Source organism: Callithrix jacchus, chromosome 13, assembly GCF_049354715.1.
Source record: "Callithrix jacchus isolate 240 chromosome 13, calJac240_pri, whole genome shotgun sequence".
Lineage (NCBI taxonomy): Eukaryota > Metazoa > Chordata > Mammalia > Primates > Cebidae > Callithrix > Callithrix jacchus.
Window position 1 is genome coordinate 98,507,999 of NC_133514.1, and position 21,588 is coordinate 98,529,586.

Consider the following 21,588-nt stretch of genomic DNA (forward strand, 5'->3'; position numbering starts at 1 on the left):
GGAATAAATGTTTAATAGATGCAAATGATTTTATAGTGCACCAGTTAGAATAGTCTCTGACATGGAAGAAGTACTTTGATAAAGGTTTATTATTAGCATATTGATACCATCTGATTATGCAGGCACTATTTATACCTGTTTTGTAGACAGTGAAACAAGTCTGTGACCTAACCAGGCCAGTGGATAAGTGAGTAGAGGCTGTCAGTCTTCTACAGACATAGAAAGGTCTTTTTATGTCTAGTGCAGTGTTTTTTCTACCCTACTACACCACTTTTACTACTATATTCATTCACTGGAAATATATTTCAGAGTAACACACATAAGTAAAGCAGTGAGTCTGGCTTCTACAGAACAAAAACGACGTATCTAGCCAGGCACAGTGACTCATGCTTGCAACTCAGCACTTTGGGAGACCAAGGCAGACAGATCATGAGGTCAAGAGATCAAGACCATCCTGGCCAACATGGTAAAACCTGTCTCTACTAAAAATACAAAAATTAGCTGGACGTGGTGGTACACACCTGTAGCCCCAGCTACCTGGTAGGCCGAGACAGGAGAATCGCCAGCACCCAGGAGGCAGAGGTTGCGGTGAGCTGAGATCACACTACTGCACTCCAGCCTGGTGACAGAGCGAGACTCCATCTCAATAAACAAACAAACAAACAAAACAAAACATGTCCCTCGCTGTCTTCAAGGTGGTGACAAGTGAGTAAGGGCAATTAGCTTAAGGGACAAAAAGTCCACATGTTACACTGTGTGGGTTATTTTATTTTTCAAATGCATGATATTTTAAAAGGCTACAAGGTACACTCTTTAAAACGCTAAGGTTTAAATCCCACATATTCTGATGCAAGTGACACAAGACTGCAAATTTCATTAAATGTGAAGAATCTAAGTTTTAAAGCTCCACTATTTAAATAATACACAGAAGAAAAAGGCATGTTCCATGTTACATGGTGTGTCTAGTTTTTGGCTGCAATGAAAAAATATGCTTTGAATAAGTATAAAAGAGAAAGGAATGAATGAATAAATGAACATGCTTTTTTCCCTTTCTACCTGTCCACTCCCAGCTTGTTACTGTTGGGTTTCACTTACATCAATATTGGGTGAAGTTACTGATATATTTACCAAAGGAAAAATGAAATAGCATTTATTTGTAAAATAATTACTGGCAGTGGTTTGAATGTTATAATCCCAACTGTATCCATTCTTAATAAATTGGTTTAATTCCATTTTCTTAGCTGTTATTATACAGATTATATGTGCCAATGTCTTGTATATCTCTAAAACTAAAATACATATTAAGACGCTATATGAGGAGCCACAAGGTTCTGGCAATGCACTTTCACTCCTGAAGCACATGCCTGAGTATTAAATGGCAGAATTTTAAACTTATTTTATATAACAATACTTTCAAACAGTAAAATAGATACACAAATGTGCTTATTTTCTACCTAACCAATGGTTTAAAAATTTTAAACAAACTCGACAAGTCTAAATCATCAGGCCATAAACATTTTCTTAATAAATCTGAGCCTTAGTGGTAATGTAAAATGAGCTAAACACTGCTGCCTCCTTAGATAATTTCTTTCTCATTCTTTAACATCATGAGTTATTAAACTTTCTTAAGCTAGAGTCCCAGTTTTTATACTCCACTTGTTATCGAATTCTTTTGTACTTCAAGTTTGTTTCATAATAGGCAAGCCAAAAAATATTTTTGTACCCTGTGTTAATATACCTGAGCACCTGTGAAACAACCCAATTCCCTAAACAGGGTAACTTGAAAACATTAATGCTAAGAATCTGCCATCTACTTGAAACTGCTTTCTCATAGCAGCTAATGATATAATGATATACTGTGCCAATCGGTAGAATGAAATCCATTACAATATTATTATAAGTATAATTCAGGAGGCATATTTAGAATGATATGGGCTATGGAGGGAGGAGGCTGCTGCAGACACTTAGGTATTCTCTCTCAGATGCCATCAAAATAATTGTTCCAAAATCACATTTTCCTAAAATCCCTACATGGTAACAGTAAGTGGTAACAGTGACACTTTTTGTATGTGTGTGTGAGGAATGACACCAGTTTTTATGATTAAATGTACTTGCAAAGGTCATTTTTATGAGAAAATATAAGTCTTTCTAATATGGCTCCATGTTTCACAAAGGAAATGCCCTTTAATCACTGCCAACACATGGCAACACACTGAGAAATTTTCTTTACAGTTTGCTATGAAGAGAGCTTCGCTTCGGAATGTTCCTATTTCCTGTTCTACGAAATAAAATAAATTGAGTGAAATTTAACACACACACAGTTCCTCTACTTATTACTCTGGAAGTAAGCACGTATATATCAAGTTTCATCCCTAGTGGCTTATTTATGATAAATTCCTCAGATGACAAAGTCAGACAAGAGACAACAGTGGGTGTCACTAAACCATTTAAGTAGAATTCTTAAAATGTTGCTTCTAAAATACAGCTTTTGCATTCCTTCAAAAGTGAAATCTATCCATCTCACCGAATCATAAAGCATCTTTATTTTCAACCCTGAAATTTCACAAAATGCAGAAACTTCTGCACTACCTTAACTTCTCTGAAGAGGGAGTATATGCTCAAGTAAAGCATAAACTCCTCAAAAAGCTCTACACCTATGCAGCAGCTGCAATTTAAAAAAGAACCACTCACAGGCTGCTGTTCCCAGATAAAATAATTGAGTGTTTAAAACTAGAAGTTTTGCACCACATTTTATAGAAGCTCCTCTTCCTTTAAAAGGAGAACACTCATACGCACACATGTGCACACACGTACATCCTGGGATAGTCGAGATTTATCAAGTCTGAAAATCCTCTGCCACTGCCTTGAGAAGCAACTTTACGTTCGGTTTAGTGATTCAGTGCAATTTATGTAAAAAATCAAAACAAAAGCCAAGACAATGCAGGTGTCCGTCAACAGCCTGACAAGTACGGATGTTGCCTTAAGAAAATACAACTTTGCTAAAGAGACTCCTTATTCTTTTAGGATGACTACATCTTCTCAGAGAATCTTATTTAGCCCTCCACATTCTATTTGAAGCTGATTCACTGCTTTTTTGAAAACCTTTAGAATTATTCAAAACCAAAAAAACACAGAAAAAATGAAATCATCAGTGATCTGGAAAAAAAGAGAACGTTTTGCTACATTAGCAAATAAAACTGTTTCAATCGATTGAATTTTAAAAGTTAAAAATATGGTAATCAACCAAACTATCAAGCCATGTATCTATATTATTCTGCAAATATAAAATAAATTCACAGTTAAGCTGGCTGCTACAGAAAAGGGTTCGATTTTCAAAATACATGCAAGCTCTGTTATAATTCTCTCTGGGTAAAAGCACCCTTGCAGTGGTTTCCTACACTTCTCAGTAATTTAAACCACTCAGAGCCCAAAACTTCACGCCAAAATATACTCTTCAGTGAAAGTGATAAAGTTTAAAACAGCAATTTCCAGAAATGCATTTCTCTTTTCCCAACAAATAAGTCCAGTTTTACACTAAATGCTATTGTTCCAGTTGGCAAAATCGTAATGAAATTCCTGATAAATCTTAGCATGCGAAATACTATTTCAAATACTTGATCAAAAATAAAAACACACATTGGGAAGATACATCAGGCACCACTCCTTAGAAGAGCTCACTGAATAGAAAACTGGGGCGCTGCTGGCCGGGAAAGCTTCTTTCTGGTGGAAGGAATGAACTGGTGGTGTTTGGTTTGAGTGTTTGGGGGATATAAGCTTTTAGTTTGTCAAGATAAAGCAGGAATAGCTCGAAAATACACAAACCTTTCATCCACAGTTAACTTTCATGCTTGTCTTCTTTACATTTCTTCTCTGTCTAAAATATGCACACCAGAAACCCTTTTTTTTTTTTTAAGGGCACAGGATTGGGCTTCCAGGCAGAAAAGAGGAGGATGGTGAATGAAGGAGCTCATTATTCCAAAATTCCAAAGAAAAATTCAGAAATCCTCAAGCAAAACTTCTGAGATATTAGAATGCCTAATGGTATATATCTTGAATATTTGCAAGCTTCTTATGCACTTCGTGAAAAATTTTTAATGGCATAAAAGCCTCCAATGAAAAAATATATATGAAGATTCTCCCAATGAAAAAAATATATACAGACTCTCCTATATTTTTTCATATACCAGCAATACATAAAAATCGTAACCTCTATAGGTTAGTCTCAATGTGCAATAAAGAAAATGAGATTCATTTTCACGGAAAAAAAAATGCACATGCTGAACTAGAAGCCTTTGGTTTAGCAAATTCAGCATTAACTCCACACACACAAAAATACTTTCTCTGTCATGAATATTTTCTCAGCTTTCACTGTTCCCCACTGTCATGTTATACATGCTGTGTAAATTGTGTGAATAATAGTTTTGTCCTATTTGGGATGACTTAATTCTGCCACTCTTAACCTCCCTCTTGCCTAAACATTTCCATAATAAGCACAATTTTAATATCCAAACCTCATATTTCAATATCTCTAATTAGAAAATGGGTACACTAAGTTTAAAGGTGAATATTGAGAGCTATCCTAATACTTTCAACACTGACAGTTATACTTCTTCACAAAGCATCCATCTCTGCAGGGATGAACCTTGAAGAGGTTCCTCCTTTTATGTCTTATCACACAATCAGCTACTTCTAGACTTTCCTAAAAAGGATAGAGTCCAGATGGCTGATATTTAGTTCACCTGTGATAGATATTATATTTCAATAAAACTTTCATCTTAAAGAAGATTGTATTATTACTTATTTAAATTTGTTGACATGAAAAAGCATCGTTCTGGTTTCCCTATGATCAGTTCCAAACATGATGGAAGAAACTGTATATTTCTGAGTTAAGTACTGAGTTTCTGAATTAAACAAAATTTCCAGGCCACTAATAAGGAAAACACAAATTTACCAATATACCTTTTAAATTGTTCGTGATTTATTCAAGTACCTGGGAAAAAAGGGGTTTTTCACTAAATAACTTAAGGTCTGAATTCAAAATCCTGTTTGAAATCTTCAAATATGAATGTTTTAATATAACATAAAATACATAAGATGTTTAAGGCCATTAGCATTATTTATTTTTCTTGATATCCCTAATTAATCTCTTCTGTAAAAGAAACTCTAATCCAGACTTAAATATTTCATTTTATTTAAGAATTCTGTTCTTATGAAAAATGGCCAACCTGGTATCTAATACACGTTAAGTTTTTACTTTTCAAACCCACCTATTGAATAACTTATGTCAAAAAGATTCTTGAAGTGTCCAAATCTTATTTTAGAATTTTTATAGTAGCAGAAATTGTTTATCTTGGGATCCATGTTGTCCCAAATTATCTCTGACCACTTAAAACAAAGCTTACCAGATCTTCCTGAGTTTTAAAACAAAAACACACACCAAACCCCTTTGTAATTTAACGTAGAAAAAAAGACTTTATTGAAAAGTACAGTTTTAGGAAAGATCACTGGAGATGAGAGGTCATACACTACTTCTAAGGATAAAACATCCTGTTTCCAGAAAAATCTGATGTTCAAGAGATTCCAACTGGGGTCATGGTGAGACTATCATTAAAGTTTCAAATCGGATTACAAGCGGAGACAAATTCTGCTGAAGTTTGAAGCAGAAAGTTTGTAGTTGTTAATGGTTTCTGATAAAATGTGTATGATTTTGAAATATTTCAGATTCTAAGATCAAAGTTTTTCATGTTTACATGTTGATGGACAGAATAAAGTTTCCAAAAGATAATGCCTTTGTTTTGTTTCTGTGTTTGATGAAAGTATCTTATAACAGCACAATATAAAATTTTTTGCTACTTCCTAGATTTCAGTAATTTCATATTCATTTTTGTTAAGAATCATGAATCATTTTTTCAAAACTTTAATTTAATATAGTACATCTTTCTCTCTACCAATTCATGATGCAATGTGTATGATTATTAGGTTATATAAAACAAAGTCATTGAAATGAGCAGTACAGTTGCAAAATATTGAGTTTAAGATGAAATATGGTTTGAAATGGAAAACCAAAATGTAAAAATCTAGCAAAACAAGATGTTCTCATGTAGATTCAAGAGCTTAGACATGCAAAATAAATTCTGACATCAACAAAAGACTACACTTTATTACTAAGGTCTTTGAAGAAAATGAGGGCTACGAGAAACTGGGACATGACTAAAAAGAGCAACATACTAAAATATGAACTGAGAAAATAAAAATGTACTGTGGTAATAAGCAGAGCTCTCACGGGCAATTAGATAGCTGTTTTTCACACAGGCTTTCCTTTTAAAAAAAAAAAATCACCCTAGCCCTAAGTACAGGCCTATGAGCACTAGAGGGACAGACTTCCTCCCCACACTGTGCTTGTCCTGCAGGTCCTGCAGACCCTGCTGGATGGGTCTCCCATTATCCCATCATTGTGTCATACTTCCACAGTGATTTGAGGTCTCTAGGTGCAGGACACAGTACAAACACACATGCGTGGATCTTGCCAGATGCATGGCATGATGTCAGGCCAGGCCTATGTTTTCTCTCTCCCACAGATGCTGCAATGTTTTCAAAACAGGGCCAGGCAATCCCCTCTCTCTCCTGATAGCCTGGGAGGAAGACCCAGCCTAATGGCGGCAAAAGAAGTCCAGTCTCTGTAGCACAGGCGTTTCACAAAGAATACCTGATGATGCAGTGTCACAATTTAAGTTTTCTTCCTTTTATTGTAACAGAAAGAGAAGGCCCATTTCAAAAATGGGGAGGTGGGTATGAATTGCCACAACGAATTGTGACAGATTTATTACTATTTGTCATGGTAAATATGTATCAAAGGAAACATGTAAGTGTCTTTATGTAGTCATAATCACTCCAAAGGAAACGTTTTATTATCCCCAATCTTTTAGTATCTGTTATGCAAATATACACACTGAAACAAGTTAAAGTTAAAGTATCTCTTATCAGATAGTCATAATTTTATTTGAACTGAAAAAGAAAGCACAGTAGAAATCTAAAAATATAGAAATATAGATATACTGGGGCAAAAGTATAACCGTGTCTACCACAGACCTTTTTCGGAATCAAGTTAAAGTAAATATTTTGTGTGGTGGTAAGCCACGCGGATCTTGTTATAAGTAATAAGTAATTGATATTTACAACAAAGCTTACATAAACGAAGCTAAATTGCTATGAAAACAGAACTGAGATCATTTTTAGGTAATAAGTAAATGAATGAATAAATTATAAAATTATCTAAACTTGTTCTTCTTGCTCAAAAAACAGGAATAACAATCTCATTTTTAATTGTATTTTCTTCCTCCTTGTCTTTCAGAAAAGGGGCTATTCACCAAAATGTTTCCTAAGAACCATGAAAACATCTAGTCAAGATAAATTTTCTAAGAGTAAATCCTAAACAGACAACTAAAAGCTAAAAATCAAATAGAATAAAACCAAACTCCTACTTCCCAAGTTTTGTTTATTGGGAAAGAAAAAATATATATTTTTATATTTCTGAACATATCACGACATACCAGCAACACCTAAATTGTCTTAACAGCAAAGAAAACACTGTACCAGTAAAAATTTCTAAAGGGGCCAGTTATATGTAGGGAAATACTTAAAAATTGACAAAGAATTATGAAAATTGTTGTTGACAATGATGAAGCATAGACATACCATCTAATGCCACATCAATGCACTCCTTAGAAATTGTCTAGAGATCCGCCTAATCTTAGCAATGGGAAAAAAACAAGTTAATTTTAATGTGAGGCATAAAGAGGGTAGGATAGCTTTAAGTTTTTCATGGCTTTTATAGGACAGTTATTCCATTGTTTCAAACATTCTAAGGTCCACTAAATGCATTTAATATTGTCCATATTAGGTTGAGGCATGTTTAAAATGTAAGCAGCTGTTAGGACGATATCATTTGAAGTTGTTATAAAACCTATTAAAAGCTAAAGTTTCATCGACATTAAATCCACCCCTAACTTCAAGCTTAAAATATGCCTATAAAATCCTTTGGGACTATTAGTCAATTTCAATATAATACAGAAATTCAAAAAATACACAACTGAGTACAATTTTAAGTGAGTTATTGACAGTTGAAAGTGACTATTATATACGCCATTGGCAACCTTATTTACACAATATTTTTCTATATTTATGAATAATTTTGTGATGCTTCTTCAACATCACCAATTCTATGATAATCAGCATACAAAATTTGCTCTTTTTCCCAGTAAGACTTACTCTGATATATTCATTTAATAATTGTTTGGATGAGTTGAACTGAAATCAAGTCAAATACACAGGTGTTTGGGTTAATCTAATCTTAGCACATTTGCAAAACCTATTATTCTTCTAATACATTAAAAATGAAATGAAACTAATATGCAAGCATTGATTGGTAATATACTTTCAGAAATCTAAATATAATTTTACATTGAAGTATAAAAACATAAGGCTCATTAGCATTCTTTCAAAGAATACTAGCACTCTACAGAATTATATTAAATCTTTATATCACAGGAAGGAAAAATGAAAGGAAGGATAAAGAAGCAAAGAAAGAAGAGAGGAAACTTTTGTTTTCATTTTATATAAGGAGAAAATTACTAGAAATATACTAGTCCTAAACAAAATTAAACACAATTACCTAGGAATGTAAGAATTCAAAATATGATATAATGTATTTAGTTGTGGTGATCACAATCAACTTTTGCTGTGCTGGGGACCTGGAGGCAGGTGGGGGTTGTTAGCAACTTCTGCACAGGGCTCCAGCTATTAAAAAGACCCAGAATGCTCTTGGTTACAACTGACTTCTTCTAGTTGTCACCTGGTAGTAAAGACACAAATGGCTACTGATGCAGCTACCTCTGCAGAAAATAGAGACATTCTTCCTGCACTCTGGGCTGAAACCCATGTAAATTTTTCCTAAATCCTCTCCACAAATCTCCTTTCCCATGCAAATCCATAAATCATCATAATACTGACAAAGAATTTAACCAACACATGAAACTAATACTCATTCTCTTGAAAGCCCTGTACAGGTAAAACTCCTCAAACTTCAGGCACCTTTTCAAGGCTCTCTTTAGAGCTTAACCTGCTGCATATCAACATAACCACCCAGTCTTCCAGGATGTGCAATTAATCACTCCAACGTAGGTCAGGTGGCTGGAGAAATGTGCTGCTCTGGGCGCATGGAAACTTATTTACTTCTATCTCCTTCCCATCAGTACAAAACAGAACTAAATAAGCAATATATAAAGCAGAAACAAGCAGTACTTACTGAAGATGGCAAACCTGGAGGAACTTTTCTAACTTTCTTTGTCTGTACCTCTGAAAGAAAATGAAGATGCTGTCAGCTCCCACATGCCCATTTTCCTAAGATAGATTCAACCACAAAGGCTTCTAGATGATACCATATTTCCTCAAATCATTACCTTAGGAAACTGTAGTTACCAGGATGACATTTGATTCTAGCAGAAATCAAATTCTGCTTTGTTCATAAAAATGAACATATTTAACTTTTTGCTACTTTGATCTCTTAAAAGAGATCCTTATGGGTGCAGCCAAGAGAAAACTAGAAATAAGCAGACACCAAAAAAGTTCTGCTACCCTAAGTTGTTAACACACCTACCCAGTGTTCTAGGGGGTTAGTCTCCTGGCTGATAACTGAGCCAGACTTCATGGTTTTCTTGGTGTGGGAGGTAGGATGAGGGGGTGATAATTTTAAAGAAAGAAAGAAAAAGGCATAATCATCCCTCAGGCATTCAAACAAAGGAATACCTTACCCATGGCACTACTGTGAAGAGGCCTCCTTCGGGGATTATTGCTAGAATACTGATAGTACTGGGAACCAGGTTTGGTGGGCGAAAGGGTTCCTGGGTTGCCCATATCCATGTCACCTCCAAGGAGACTCTGCTAAAAGGTTAAAACGGGAAAACAAACATAGAAGGTTAATTTTTCACTTTCACCACCTCCCAACTGATTGTTAGTACTTAAACCAATGCAATAAAGCAAACAGCATCTGCTGAGCTGAGACAATTAAAACAAAACAAAAACCCAAAAGAAAGGCAGTCTAAGAAGCTATCACAAAGTTTTTGAATTTTTAATTCTTTACTTTTAGGAGGAAAGTAGATGATTCCCTTTAAACAATATTTTTAAAGTCTTTTAAGATGACTCACGTTTTAATTTCGCAAAACAAATGGCATTTATATAAGACTGATGTTTCCTTTCTCTAGACTTAGGCTTATATCTGGGAACTATTCATCCCCTTCCTTAACAAGAAGAATCTCATTTTGTGAACGCATACAACGTCCCCCGGCTGCACACACTGGGGGTGAGTGTAGCCTATCAACTCCACTGAGAACCCTGCCTCTCTGTACCGCATATCATGATTCTCCACGAACTGACACAGCACCCACAGAAGAGAAAATGCCAACTGAACCAAGAGGAAAATCAAATCCTCACGCTAACTCTCAAAATCATAGAAATAGCAGATATTCCACGCTAACAGCCACAAATCAAAGGACTTCAGAATGCCCTCTTGAGGTCTATCGGAAGCTAAGACACATCCCACAGATTAAACATTTACCTGAACGCTAGAAAACTTCCACAATGACTTATCACCGTGTGAAAAATTGCTAAACTTTCAAAAATTATGACATCAGAAAGATTACATAATATTACATTTTCTAAAAACTACATAGAAACTTACCCATAATATATAAATCGCCTGATTATACTCTGCATTGAACACATTGTTCTTTTAATTATTCTGATATGCAATAAAACAAGAGAAGATAGTAGCATTTATATTAAGAACAAATTTACTGTTTAATAAAGAAATTTTAAAATTAAGTACTAAAAATCTAACTTTATCGTTACTTGTAATCAACTTTTACTGACTGAACTAATTACTGTCCTTGATAAAGTACAGAATGTGTTTTCCCTAATCTAAATTCTAATCACCATGTCACTCACAACAGACTTAGGGATGCTTCACTAACACACTATTCACATGCAAAATACTCTAAATAGGCCAATTATGACTCTGCCCCTGTTCCCTGGTTAACCCGCTGAGAACTGAAAAATTTCACAAGGCAGTCACCAACTAAAACAAAGGGTCCTTGTTTTAAATTAAGACAGTCTTTTTGATTCCTAAATAGCTCAACAAAGTGGCATGTCTTCTAGTGAAAGCAGTTGGTCAAATATGACCCATAAGCTGGAAAATCAAAAATTCAAACCTCCCCTTTCCACCGCCATATAGCTAAATATCATAAAGAGAACCTCTCTATTCCAAGGGATTTTTCTGAGTGTTGGATGAGTCATATATAAAGGACTAATCAGCTACTGACAAGCTCGCCTTTACTGATTCCAGTTTAAGACTTTTTCAAGAGATATGTAATAAACATTACTTCAAAATACAACTTCAAGGATGAGATTTCAGGTTGAAATCACATTTTGAGTAATAAACTCGTTTCTAATATCTTAATATTTACCACATAAATAGCGATAAAACCAGATGTATCAGACAAAAATCTGACATCTGCATGCTCAACTACTACCTCATTTGAACTTAAGAGACATATTAAAACACTACACAATGACAACTAAAATAGAAGGCTTATTACAATAAAGTTTTGTGTAAGTCAGAAATCTAGGAATAAATTTATCATTGAGGAATGGCATTCAAAAATTTTAGAATATCAATCTGAATTTCACTCTTGGCATTCCTTATTAACAAAGTAAGTTAAATTGAAGTCCATGTCCAAGTTTTCTTTGAAATTTCCTTCAATAAAGCTGTGAATAATTTGAAATCACAACTTCCTTCCAGTTTGGTAAATCTATGAATGAGTCTTAATTTCACTGGAAAGAGGAGTTTGAAAATAATTTTGTATTTTAGACACACATCACCCCTATTTCTTCATTTTTATTTTTCTAGAAATACATAAAATATTCAGAAAAGGGCTGAGCAAATATGTTGAAATGCTTTCTTGTGTTTTTAAATGAGTTTAACCACTGGTTAATTCCTCTTGGTCCTGGTGGCAAAGGTTTTCATTCTCAAGAAATTAAATGCATTCAAGGGGTCAACCTAAAAACAAACACAATTGCTATGCTGTATTTTAGCAGCATTCACAATAGAGCTGTGAAAAAATATAAAATGATAACTACAAAACAGCTACTGGCTGTGGTTGACCTTACTGTTGTTAATTTAAAAGAAAATAATTTCATGGGCCAGTCATAATAAATCACGCATCCAACTCTTACATATGCAGGCACAAGGACTACATACAGTAACACAGTACTAAGACCAGATAGCACTTAGGAACCTTTAGTGGTTCCTGCTAATCTTTATTTTTTCACAAAGCACATTCCTGTTTCTTTCTCTTTAGACTTGTTTCTTCCTATTTCTTTCTCACTTGGACAATAGAATCATTCTTCTAAAGCAACAAAAATAAACATTTCCTCACACTTAAGGGGGCCCTAAACACCTCCTTAGGGAAAAGGAAGATAAAAATATATGTGTTCTTATTGTAGAGTATACTTATAAAGTGAACAATGACCATTTACTATTGTTTGGCCTTTACGTCACATACTTAACTCTCTGTAGCAATGAGAAAGAGAAATTTTCCACTGGCTGAAAAACCCAGAGTTTCTGAATTTTAAAAAGTGATTGGCACTTGATTTGAAGTAAATTCAATTCTGCACAAAATGGATAAGGTATTTGTTTATATTACAAATTTACCTGCATATCTATCTACAGCTCTGAAGACAAATTTCTGCTTAATAAAAGTTAAGCTTGAAAAAGAAGTCTACTTTCAGAATGGACAAATTCATCCTTGCCTTAAATAGGATTATAATGGTTTTAGGTTTTTCACATTGTGCAAGCTCATGTTCTGCGGTTATGCTGGGTCCCAGTAGTAGGCTGCCCGAATCTGCCAGGAAACACTGGAGGCAAGATGTGGCATCTGGCAGGGCGAACCTGTAAATCTTAAACCCATAGTTTAGCATTTTGCTTAACTGTCCACAGTGTGATGAGACAAGCCCTTCCCCTTACTCCCTCCTATTTTTTTCCCAAATGCAAACAATTTCAAGACTCAAAATACCGTAACTAAAGAATAAAACACACTGACTTTGTCAAGCAGGTTGGAACGTTTTGGGGTTCACCCTCTGCAGCCAATTCCCCTGCAAATAGCCATTCCTAACTTGGCCATTCAAATCCCCAAATACAGCACCCCGTGAGTGTCTTTTTCAATTAAATTTTTTTTTGTTTGTTTTACATCAGATTTGTCTGCCTTACATCAGATATGGGTCTCAGAATGTCTTTCAAACACATTCTCAACCCTATTCCTTTTCGGGGAGCTTCTAACCGCCTTGATCAGCCACTGAACTTTGCTTATGCAACCAAGAAAGCAAACCATGAATTAAACTTGAGTAACAGAAAAGCAGCATATATCTCAAATTAGATTTATAACTGAATGGTAATCAAAAATAGAACTCACTGCTTGAAGCTTAAATTATCAACTTTTTTCTAGTTAAACTAAAATCATCTTGCTCTGAACTATTATTTCATTTCAGTCAGCACTTTAAATGTAATGGGTGGGTGGTACATTTCTAAAAAGGAAGATTATATTTATACTTAATTATAGATATGACTGAGATCAGAGTACGATGAATACTGCTTTTTTGGCTTATAATTAATGAATCTAATAGGTGAATGACCTTGAATTTCAGAGTTGCAACCTGGGAGAGGGAAAAAAGAAGTAGGAGAAAGAAAATCTCTGGAGAAAAGCAAATGTGCCCCCGGTTTCTCGGGGCTTTCTCTGATTTTGCGTCACTCCCATTACGTTGTGATCCGGTATCAGACACAACATCTTGGGGGGATGCTGCAGAACAGAGAAAAGCAGTCTCAGATGAAACCAGATTAAGCTCCTTTTCTGAACTATTGCCAAATGCTTGTGAGTCTAATTCATGTTTGGGTATTCTAGTACTCACACAGCTGCAATTCCATTCTTTCATCACAAACCTAAGTGATGTATAGTGGCTTTGTATGGTGAACTGACTCTATAAAGCCAGGATTATTTTAAATGTTAATATAAAAAAAAAATTCTGAACCACTATAAAACTTTTACAAACACCGAATATATGTGCAGGTATCTACCAGACTTTGCGGCGCTAAATGCAAAATACACACTGAGTGAAATCACAAATTAGATTTGTTTAAAATACCTTTTATCACAATTGAGGTCACTTCTACATAGTTAATTCTGCACAGAATTGGGTTTTCAAAGACACTGCTGAATAAGATTCCTAACAGCCATGGGGAAGTTTCTGTAAATCCCTGTCGAATAGTTGCTGCTGAATTTGCCATTCTGACCACAGAAGGGCCATTGCTGACTTACTACAGTAGCAGGAGGGGGGCGATAATTTTGCTGCTGTTGGCACTTACTCTGCAACCTAGAATATATCTTGCACCGAAGGGCAATGAAGAACACAATATTTCCACCTGTCCACTTTTGAACTTCAAAGCTCAAAACTGAAGGTCAGTCTTTGGATGGTCTTTGTTCTTGATTCCTGAAGGTCCAGGAGTACACCTTTATAAATTATTTTTATTTCTGTCCTGAGCTTGGTTTAGCAAAAGAGGACCTGGGAAACTTAGAAAGACAAGACGACTAAGATATCTTGCAAATCAGGGAATTAAAAGACTGTTGTACTGTACAGAAATGCAAATTATTAAAATTATTATTTAGCAAATAATTTTTAAAGGCTTTTTGTCAGTGTCTTTTATTTATACATTGAACATGTAATGCACATTGTATCTGTAACACGTCAGAAGTAGAATTCGTATCCATTAAGGAAAGAGGGAGGGCCTTAAGGTCAGACCGATCTGGGTGAACCTTAGCTCAAAGGCATACAGACAATGTAATCGGGGGTTAGTTATGCAACTTCTCTAAACCATATTTCCTTCCTCTGTAAAAAGGGACTAATAAGAACTCCATCATAGGGTTATCAGGAATAGACGAAACGATGTATGTAAAATGTTCCGCAGAGCCAGGGTCCAGCACAGAGCTTACCTCTTCCACCGTCCCCCACAAAACAGTCCCGTATTATGATCTACTGATTATTATTGAAAAGATATATCAAAAGTTATAAATGATCATTAGTTAGATTCTCTATTTTCAGATAAAAACTGCAAGCTGTGATAGTAATTTTGAAAAGTTACTATAAAAAGCTAAAAACGAGTTCTCTATGGGAGTCTACATAACAACCATGATAGCCTCGAGCAACACTAGCAACCAGAAACGACGAGGTTTTTTCCATATTTAATAAAGAAATTGCCCAACAATCTCCACAATTAAATTTAAGTGGCCATGTTCCCGGAACTGCCACAAGGATGAGTTCTGTGGCTCCTTGAATTTTGCTTTTGCACGCATGAGCAAACTGCTACTGTTAATTCAACTATAAGTAAAATCAAAACTAGTTACAGTTAACCAACTACACATACAAAAATAAGAAATGCATTACATGTGATCGAATTTCATAAATCTTGTGATGTTACATTCAAACTCTTGCTACTGTATTAGTCACTGATAAGTAACCTCAAATATGGTTTAATTTTGGGTTTTAGTCCTTACAAGGGTAATTATAAGTATTTAATCAATGTTTATGTGATACTTATCAAGCACTGTTTTAAAAAATACATATTTTACTTCTTCATGACATCACAAAGAAATAAAAATAAATGAATGCACTAGATAGGTTTGGTTGGAAATGTACGTAATTCCCAAGAAATTCAACTGCTTAAAACAAAATTATTTATTTCAGCAGTGATTGTATTTCACCAAATATTAAAAAATTCAAATACATTGTCTTTCCTCATAAAGAAACACAACACCTTATATTTAAATGTTATAAAGTGATGCAAAGGTTGCCATGGTAACTAGTACTTAATGTATAACAGAGTAATAGTCAAGTAAGACTCATGCATTTTGGTATGGAAATTACAACTGCCCAAGGGTTGGCAAGATTTATGCACACACCTATTTGACTAACTCTCAAATTGTATTAAAAAAAAGAAAGAGAGAGATAATTTATTATTTATTATATACACTAAAGTGAGGAGTTTTTTATTTTTCTGTTTTTTGGGTTTTTTTTGATGGTTTCTGAAAATTCATTCTGGAATCCCAGGTCATCTATTACATATCAAAAGGGGGATTATATTTGTTTGTGGGAAGGTAGAAATTTAGCAAAACGAAAACATTGAGGCAATCAGTAACCTACAATAAAAATTGGATTTGAAGAAATCTTATGTACCCACTACAGAAGATAACAAAGAAGATGTTTAAGCTTCTCAGTTCGGGAAGTTCATTTAATATATAATTCACTACGTAGTGAGTCGATATGCTATAATCACTACTTGCCTTAAAAATGTTTCCTTCAGCAATTTTGTGCCAAAGTAAAAATAGAACAATTTGAATACGACCTGTTAACATACTAGGGAATTAGCAGCACTTTTGCTATAAATATAAACATGTAGCTATAATAAATGTGCTGAAAAATATATTTGGCCAGGTTGCTATTTTAGCAAAATAAAGGCATATAAAACTGTCACAAGTCAGTCTTCATCATATTGAGTGGAAGTCACATTTCAAGGTTGTTGTTAAATGTCTGCCCCTCTGAGCAACGTTCTATGACAGCCATTTTTATGTAGGTTGGCCTCCCTGGAGACAGGGACCAGGGTCATATGGCCTACCCAGCACCTCTCATAGAGGCTCAATTATAGCCTAATGGCCAACTCTGTGTGCTATCACTAAAACAAAGTGTCCTGCTAACAACCTGCACCTGTAAATAAGGCGACACACCAATCACATCATGGGAGGAAACGGAGATTATCTGGAGAAGTAATAGCAGATTACATTGCACAATGTAATCTTCAATTCATCCTGAAATTCTTAAAGTCCTGACCATCCTTCCAAAGCTATGCACAGTCAAGCCCGTCTGCACTCAAGGAGCACTAACTCTTTACCTCCCAAGATTCCTTCTTGAATATCTGACCAAGAGTGTATGGTATAAAAGCCAAACTAGTGGATACGGTAGCTAAATGAGGACATGCCTTCTTCATGTTTTAACTTCCTACCGTGCCTGGTGCAGAGACCTACCACGGCAAATGCTCACTAAGTATTGAAGTAAAAGCAGAACTGATGCTACTGATCAAATCAATGGCTTAAATAACTACTATGCTTTTGTTTTTTGGCAGAAATCTTACCGTTAAGTCATTCCAACTACTATTGCTTCTAATAATAACCACCATAGTATTAGCATAAGTAGTAATAATAGTATGAGGAGGAGGATGGATGGATGTGAATAGAAGAATAGTGGCAAGGGCCGGGCACAGTAACTCACACCTGAAATCCCAGCACTTTGGGAGGCTAAGGTGGGCAGATCACCTGAAATCGGGAGTTGGAGGCTACCCTGACCAACATACAGAAACCCCTGTCTCTACTAAAAATACAAAATTAGCCGAGCATGGTGGCACATGCCTGTAATCCCAGCTACTTGGGAGGCTGAGGCAGGAGAATCTCTTGAACCCAGGAGGTGGAGGTTGTGGCAAGCAGAGATCACACCATTGCACTCCTGCCCGGGCAACACAGCAAAAAATCCATCTCAAAAAAAAAAAAAAAAAAAAAACAAGAATAGTGCCAAGGATAGTAGGCTACCAGTCACAGTGTCCACTAAGTGCCAGGCACAGGTACAGATCCTTTACATGCTAACAAGTTAGATGCTACAACCCCCAATGTACAGATGGGGACATTCAGAGTGGTTATGCGACCGGACCAATGCCATGTGGCTGGCAAGCAGCGGAGCCAAGCTGGGAATTCAGTTAGGCTTGACTTCAAAGCCTATGCTAGTTCTCGGCTCCACACTTCCCTGCTATTTTCTGTACATTTGGTTTTTCTCCCCCTCCCACAACAATTAGAAAGCTCATTTTTAAGTTAAGAGCTTATCCTAAAATTTACTCCATAGAAGACCATCTAATTAAGTAGAGTCAGACAAGCCTGGGTGTGAACACCACTTACCCCTGGATAATCCTGGATACTCTGTCTAACTTTGGTGGACAAAGCTCCTGTCTGGAAAATGCTGTATAAGAATGCCTACTCATGGTAAGAATTTGGTTAGATAATACAAAGTATTAGCAAAGTTCCTAGCACTTACTGAGGCTTAAGTGTAAGGAGTATTTTTATACATGTTGTATATTTAAAAATCTTACTATATACTAATACAGAAGGTGTTATATAATTTTAAAATTTAACTCTGGATGAAATGATACAATGTATGATATATAAGTCATGCACAGATATATTATATAAATTTCTAATAGGCCCAGGACTGAAAAACAGCAAGCCTGCATAGAGAACTGAAGTCTCAGTTCTTCAGTCTGATCCTCCCACTACCTCCGCCTCTGCTCTCCACAGCTGCCTGCCACTCATCTCTAATCTTCATCTCCACAGTGGAGTCAATCATATTCTCTAAAAAGGTTCAAATTCTTTTTCTTTATTATTATTATTTCTTTTCCCCCAGTCTTCTTTCATTTCAGTCTTCTTTCTGGACTTTTCCTTCCACTTCATCTAAAAAATTTAACATTTATAGCATTGGTGGCAAGTAACTCTTTTTTTTTTTTTTTTTTTTTTTTTTTTGAGGGAGTTTTGCTCTGTCACCCAGACTGGAATGCAGTGGCACAATCTCGGCTCACTGCAACCTCCACCTCCCAGGTTTAAGTGATTCTCCTGCCTCAGTCTCCTGAGTAGCTGGGACTACAGGAGCACACCACCATGCCCAGCTAATTTTTTGTATTTTTAGTAGAGACGGAGTTTCACTGTGTTAGCTAGGATGTTCTCGATCTCCTGACCTTGTGATCCGCCCGCCTCAGCCTTCCAAAGTGCTGGGATACAGGCATAAGCCACCATGCCCGGCCCTTGCAAGTAACTCTTTTTCTAATCTGTGGTATCCTCAAGGGCAGAAAGTGAGCTCCCATCATGTCTGTATTCCTGGCATCCAACAGAGTGGGCCCTAATACATAGTATGCCTTTGGTAAAGACCAACTGAATAAGATAATTTATTAGCTATGGAAGATGGCTGCATGATTTTAATCGTCACTAGTATAAAGATAACTAGGTAACTTCTCCATCTCTACCCCACAAGATACATAATTCTTCCATCTCTATACTCAAATCTTGTCCTCAGCTTTTCTCCCATGCTTCGGAGCGGTTTTTAAAAACATCACCTCATGAATGCTTCATACAAAATGTAAAATTTGATCCTTAATATGCAAAAGGCTCAATGCATCTTTTCCACAAAACTTCTGCTGATTCCTAATTATACTCTGAGTCCTTTAAAGTCCATTTGAAGAGTAAGAACTTGTAATTTCTGTGAAGAAATCAGTTGTATGTTTTCCTAGACACCTGATGGCGTACCTTTGGTTCTTATCTATTACAGGTTTGATTGAAAATGGTCAACTTTCCCTAAATGCATGAGGCTGTTAAACAGGTCATCATTCACCCAAAGGGCCGGGTTCTAAAAAGAATTTGGAGCCTTTGGGGTAATCCAGACATGGCGCAGGAGGAACAGAGTCAGTAGTGCCATATGCCTTCAGTAGAAGAAACATTGCAGCAGAGAGGACAAAGAAACAGCAAGATAAGGGAATGGTTACTGTGGGAACACAGCATATGAAATAGGTTAGGAGAACTTAAAACAGCTGGCTAAGAAATGACTCCCCTTAGTAGGTAGCAAGGAAGTCTTAACATGATATTTAGCGCTTGGATTCTACCTTCTTACTTACTGACAATAGGCTGGGTCAACTAGGGTCAAAGCCACAAAAATAGCCAAAGCAGACTAGAGACAGAACTTCCATCACCAAGACAACAACTTAAGAACTGAGTTTAAACACAAGGAAAGTTTTGGTGCATTTCTTCACAGGAAGTGATATGGCCCAATTTTTCTCAGACTATGCAGGCACCAATTTGTCTGAACTCTTTTGACAATGCCAGCTTTTCCAGAATGGCACCGTTAAGTACCTGAAAACAATGTTCTAAGACTGACGTCACCAAACATTTTTCTTAAAGGACCAGACAGGAAATATTTTAGTCTTTGCTGGCCATAGGGTCTCTGTTGCAACTATGCAACTCTGTCATTGTCACAGTAAATCAACTGTGCAAAATACGTAAATAAACAGGTCAGGCAGTGTTCCAATAAAAACTTTATTTATAAAAAGTGGCTGTTGGTTGGATTCGGCCTCAAGGCATAATTTGCTAACCCCTTTTCTTTTTCTTTTTCTTTTTCTTTTTCTTTTTGAGATGGAGTCTCACTCTTGTCGCCAGGCTGGGGTGCAGTGGTACTATCTTGGCTCACTGCAACCTCCGCCTCCCAGTTTCAAGTTATTCTCACGCCTCAGTCTACTGAACAAGTGGGACTACAGGCACACGCCACCATGCCCAACTAGATTTTGTATGTTTAGTAGAGACTGGGTTTCACCACGTTCACCAGGATGGTCTCAATCTCTTGACCTCGTGATCCACCCACCTCGGCCTCCCAAAGTGCTGGGATTACAGATGTGAGCCACCACACGCAGCCTGTTAATCCCTTTCCTTAAAAAAAAAAAAAAAAAGGTATAGGATATATTCTCAACATTCAATTGTACTGCCAGGGTAGAAATGTCATGAGCTCTACGGATGCATCTTCAGACTTCACTCCCCCGGTCACCCCAGCCTCACCTAGAACATTCATGCATTGTGGACAGAATTGGCCTTCTAAAATCCAGAGCTGCTCCTGTTCCCTCAAGCAGACAAAACTTCAGAGTTTGAAAATACTGAGCCCCCAAGCTCCACCCATGGCCAATCTAGTACAAATCTACCTTCCAGGCCTCTCTGTCCTCTCACACATTTCTCCACTAAGATGCACTGACCACTACTATGAGCCAGCCACTCTTCTAGGCGCTGGGAATATAGTCCTCATCTGTCTCTTCCCCTCCCTGCAGCCTAAGTACAGTCAGAATCACATGGAATTGCTCATGGTTTCCTAATTACTCTCTCACTCATACAATGTTTCTTTGCACTTCTACAAAGGCTAACCCCTCTTCCTGAAAGATCCTTTCTTCCCATTCAACAGCAGAGAAGCCACTTCCAAACAGCCATGAGGACTGGTACGATGTCTTCTCCTTGAGACATCTTCCCCAACACAGCTGGGGAAGTTAGCTCCCCTACCCCGGGCTGCAGGTCACTCCATTATCACAACACTTTGGCCTTACAGGCAGATGCAGAAGGGAACGTTCTCACTGTTGAATCCCAAGCCCTAGCACAGAGATGCCACTCAGTAAATGGCAGCAATCATACAAATAACAGTCAATATCTTTACAGTGCTTAGTATGTTTCAGGCTCTGTTGGCTATGCAACTCATTTAATATTCATAACCCTCAAGGAGGGGATTCTATTAACACTGCTTTACAAATAAGATGGCCTGAGGCAGAACTACGTGAAGTATCCACCAAGATTATTTGAAAAAGATTTCAAGACG

General features: G+C 36.4%; 1 protein-coding gene across 48 annotated transcripts in view; it reads right to left on the reverse strand.

Annotated features, from left to right (window-relative positions):
- The window catches only part of TCF4 (transcription factor 4), a 367,193-nt gene that overhangs the window by 115,309 nt on the left and 230,296 nt on the right, over window positions 1-21,588 (reverse strand). For 29 of the 48 annotated variants that reach the window (XM_035271179.3, XM_035271181.3, XM_017963487.4 and 26 more), the window contains 2 exons: window positions 9,810-9,939; window positions 9,305-9,354 (listed from right to left, as the gene is read on the reverse strand). In XM_035271179.3, coding sequence (XP_035127070.1) covers window positions 9,305-9,354; window positions 9,810-9,939 — 180 coding nt within the window. The remainder of the gene's footprint in view (window positions 1-9,304; window positions 9,355-9,809; window positions 9,940-21,588) is intronic. The other 19 variants (XM_035271185.3, XM_035271176.3, XM_078348203.1 and 16 more) reach the window with 1 other exon arrangement.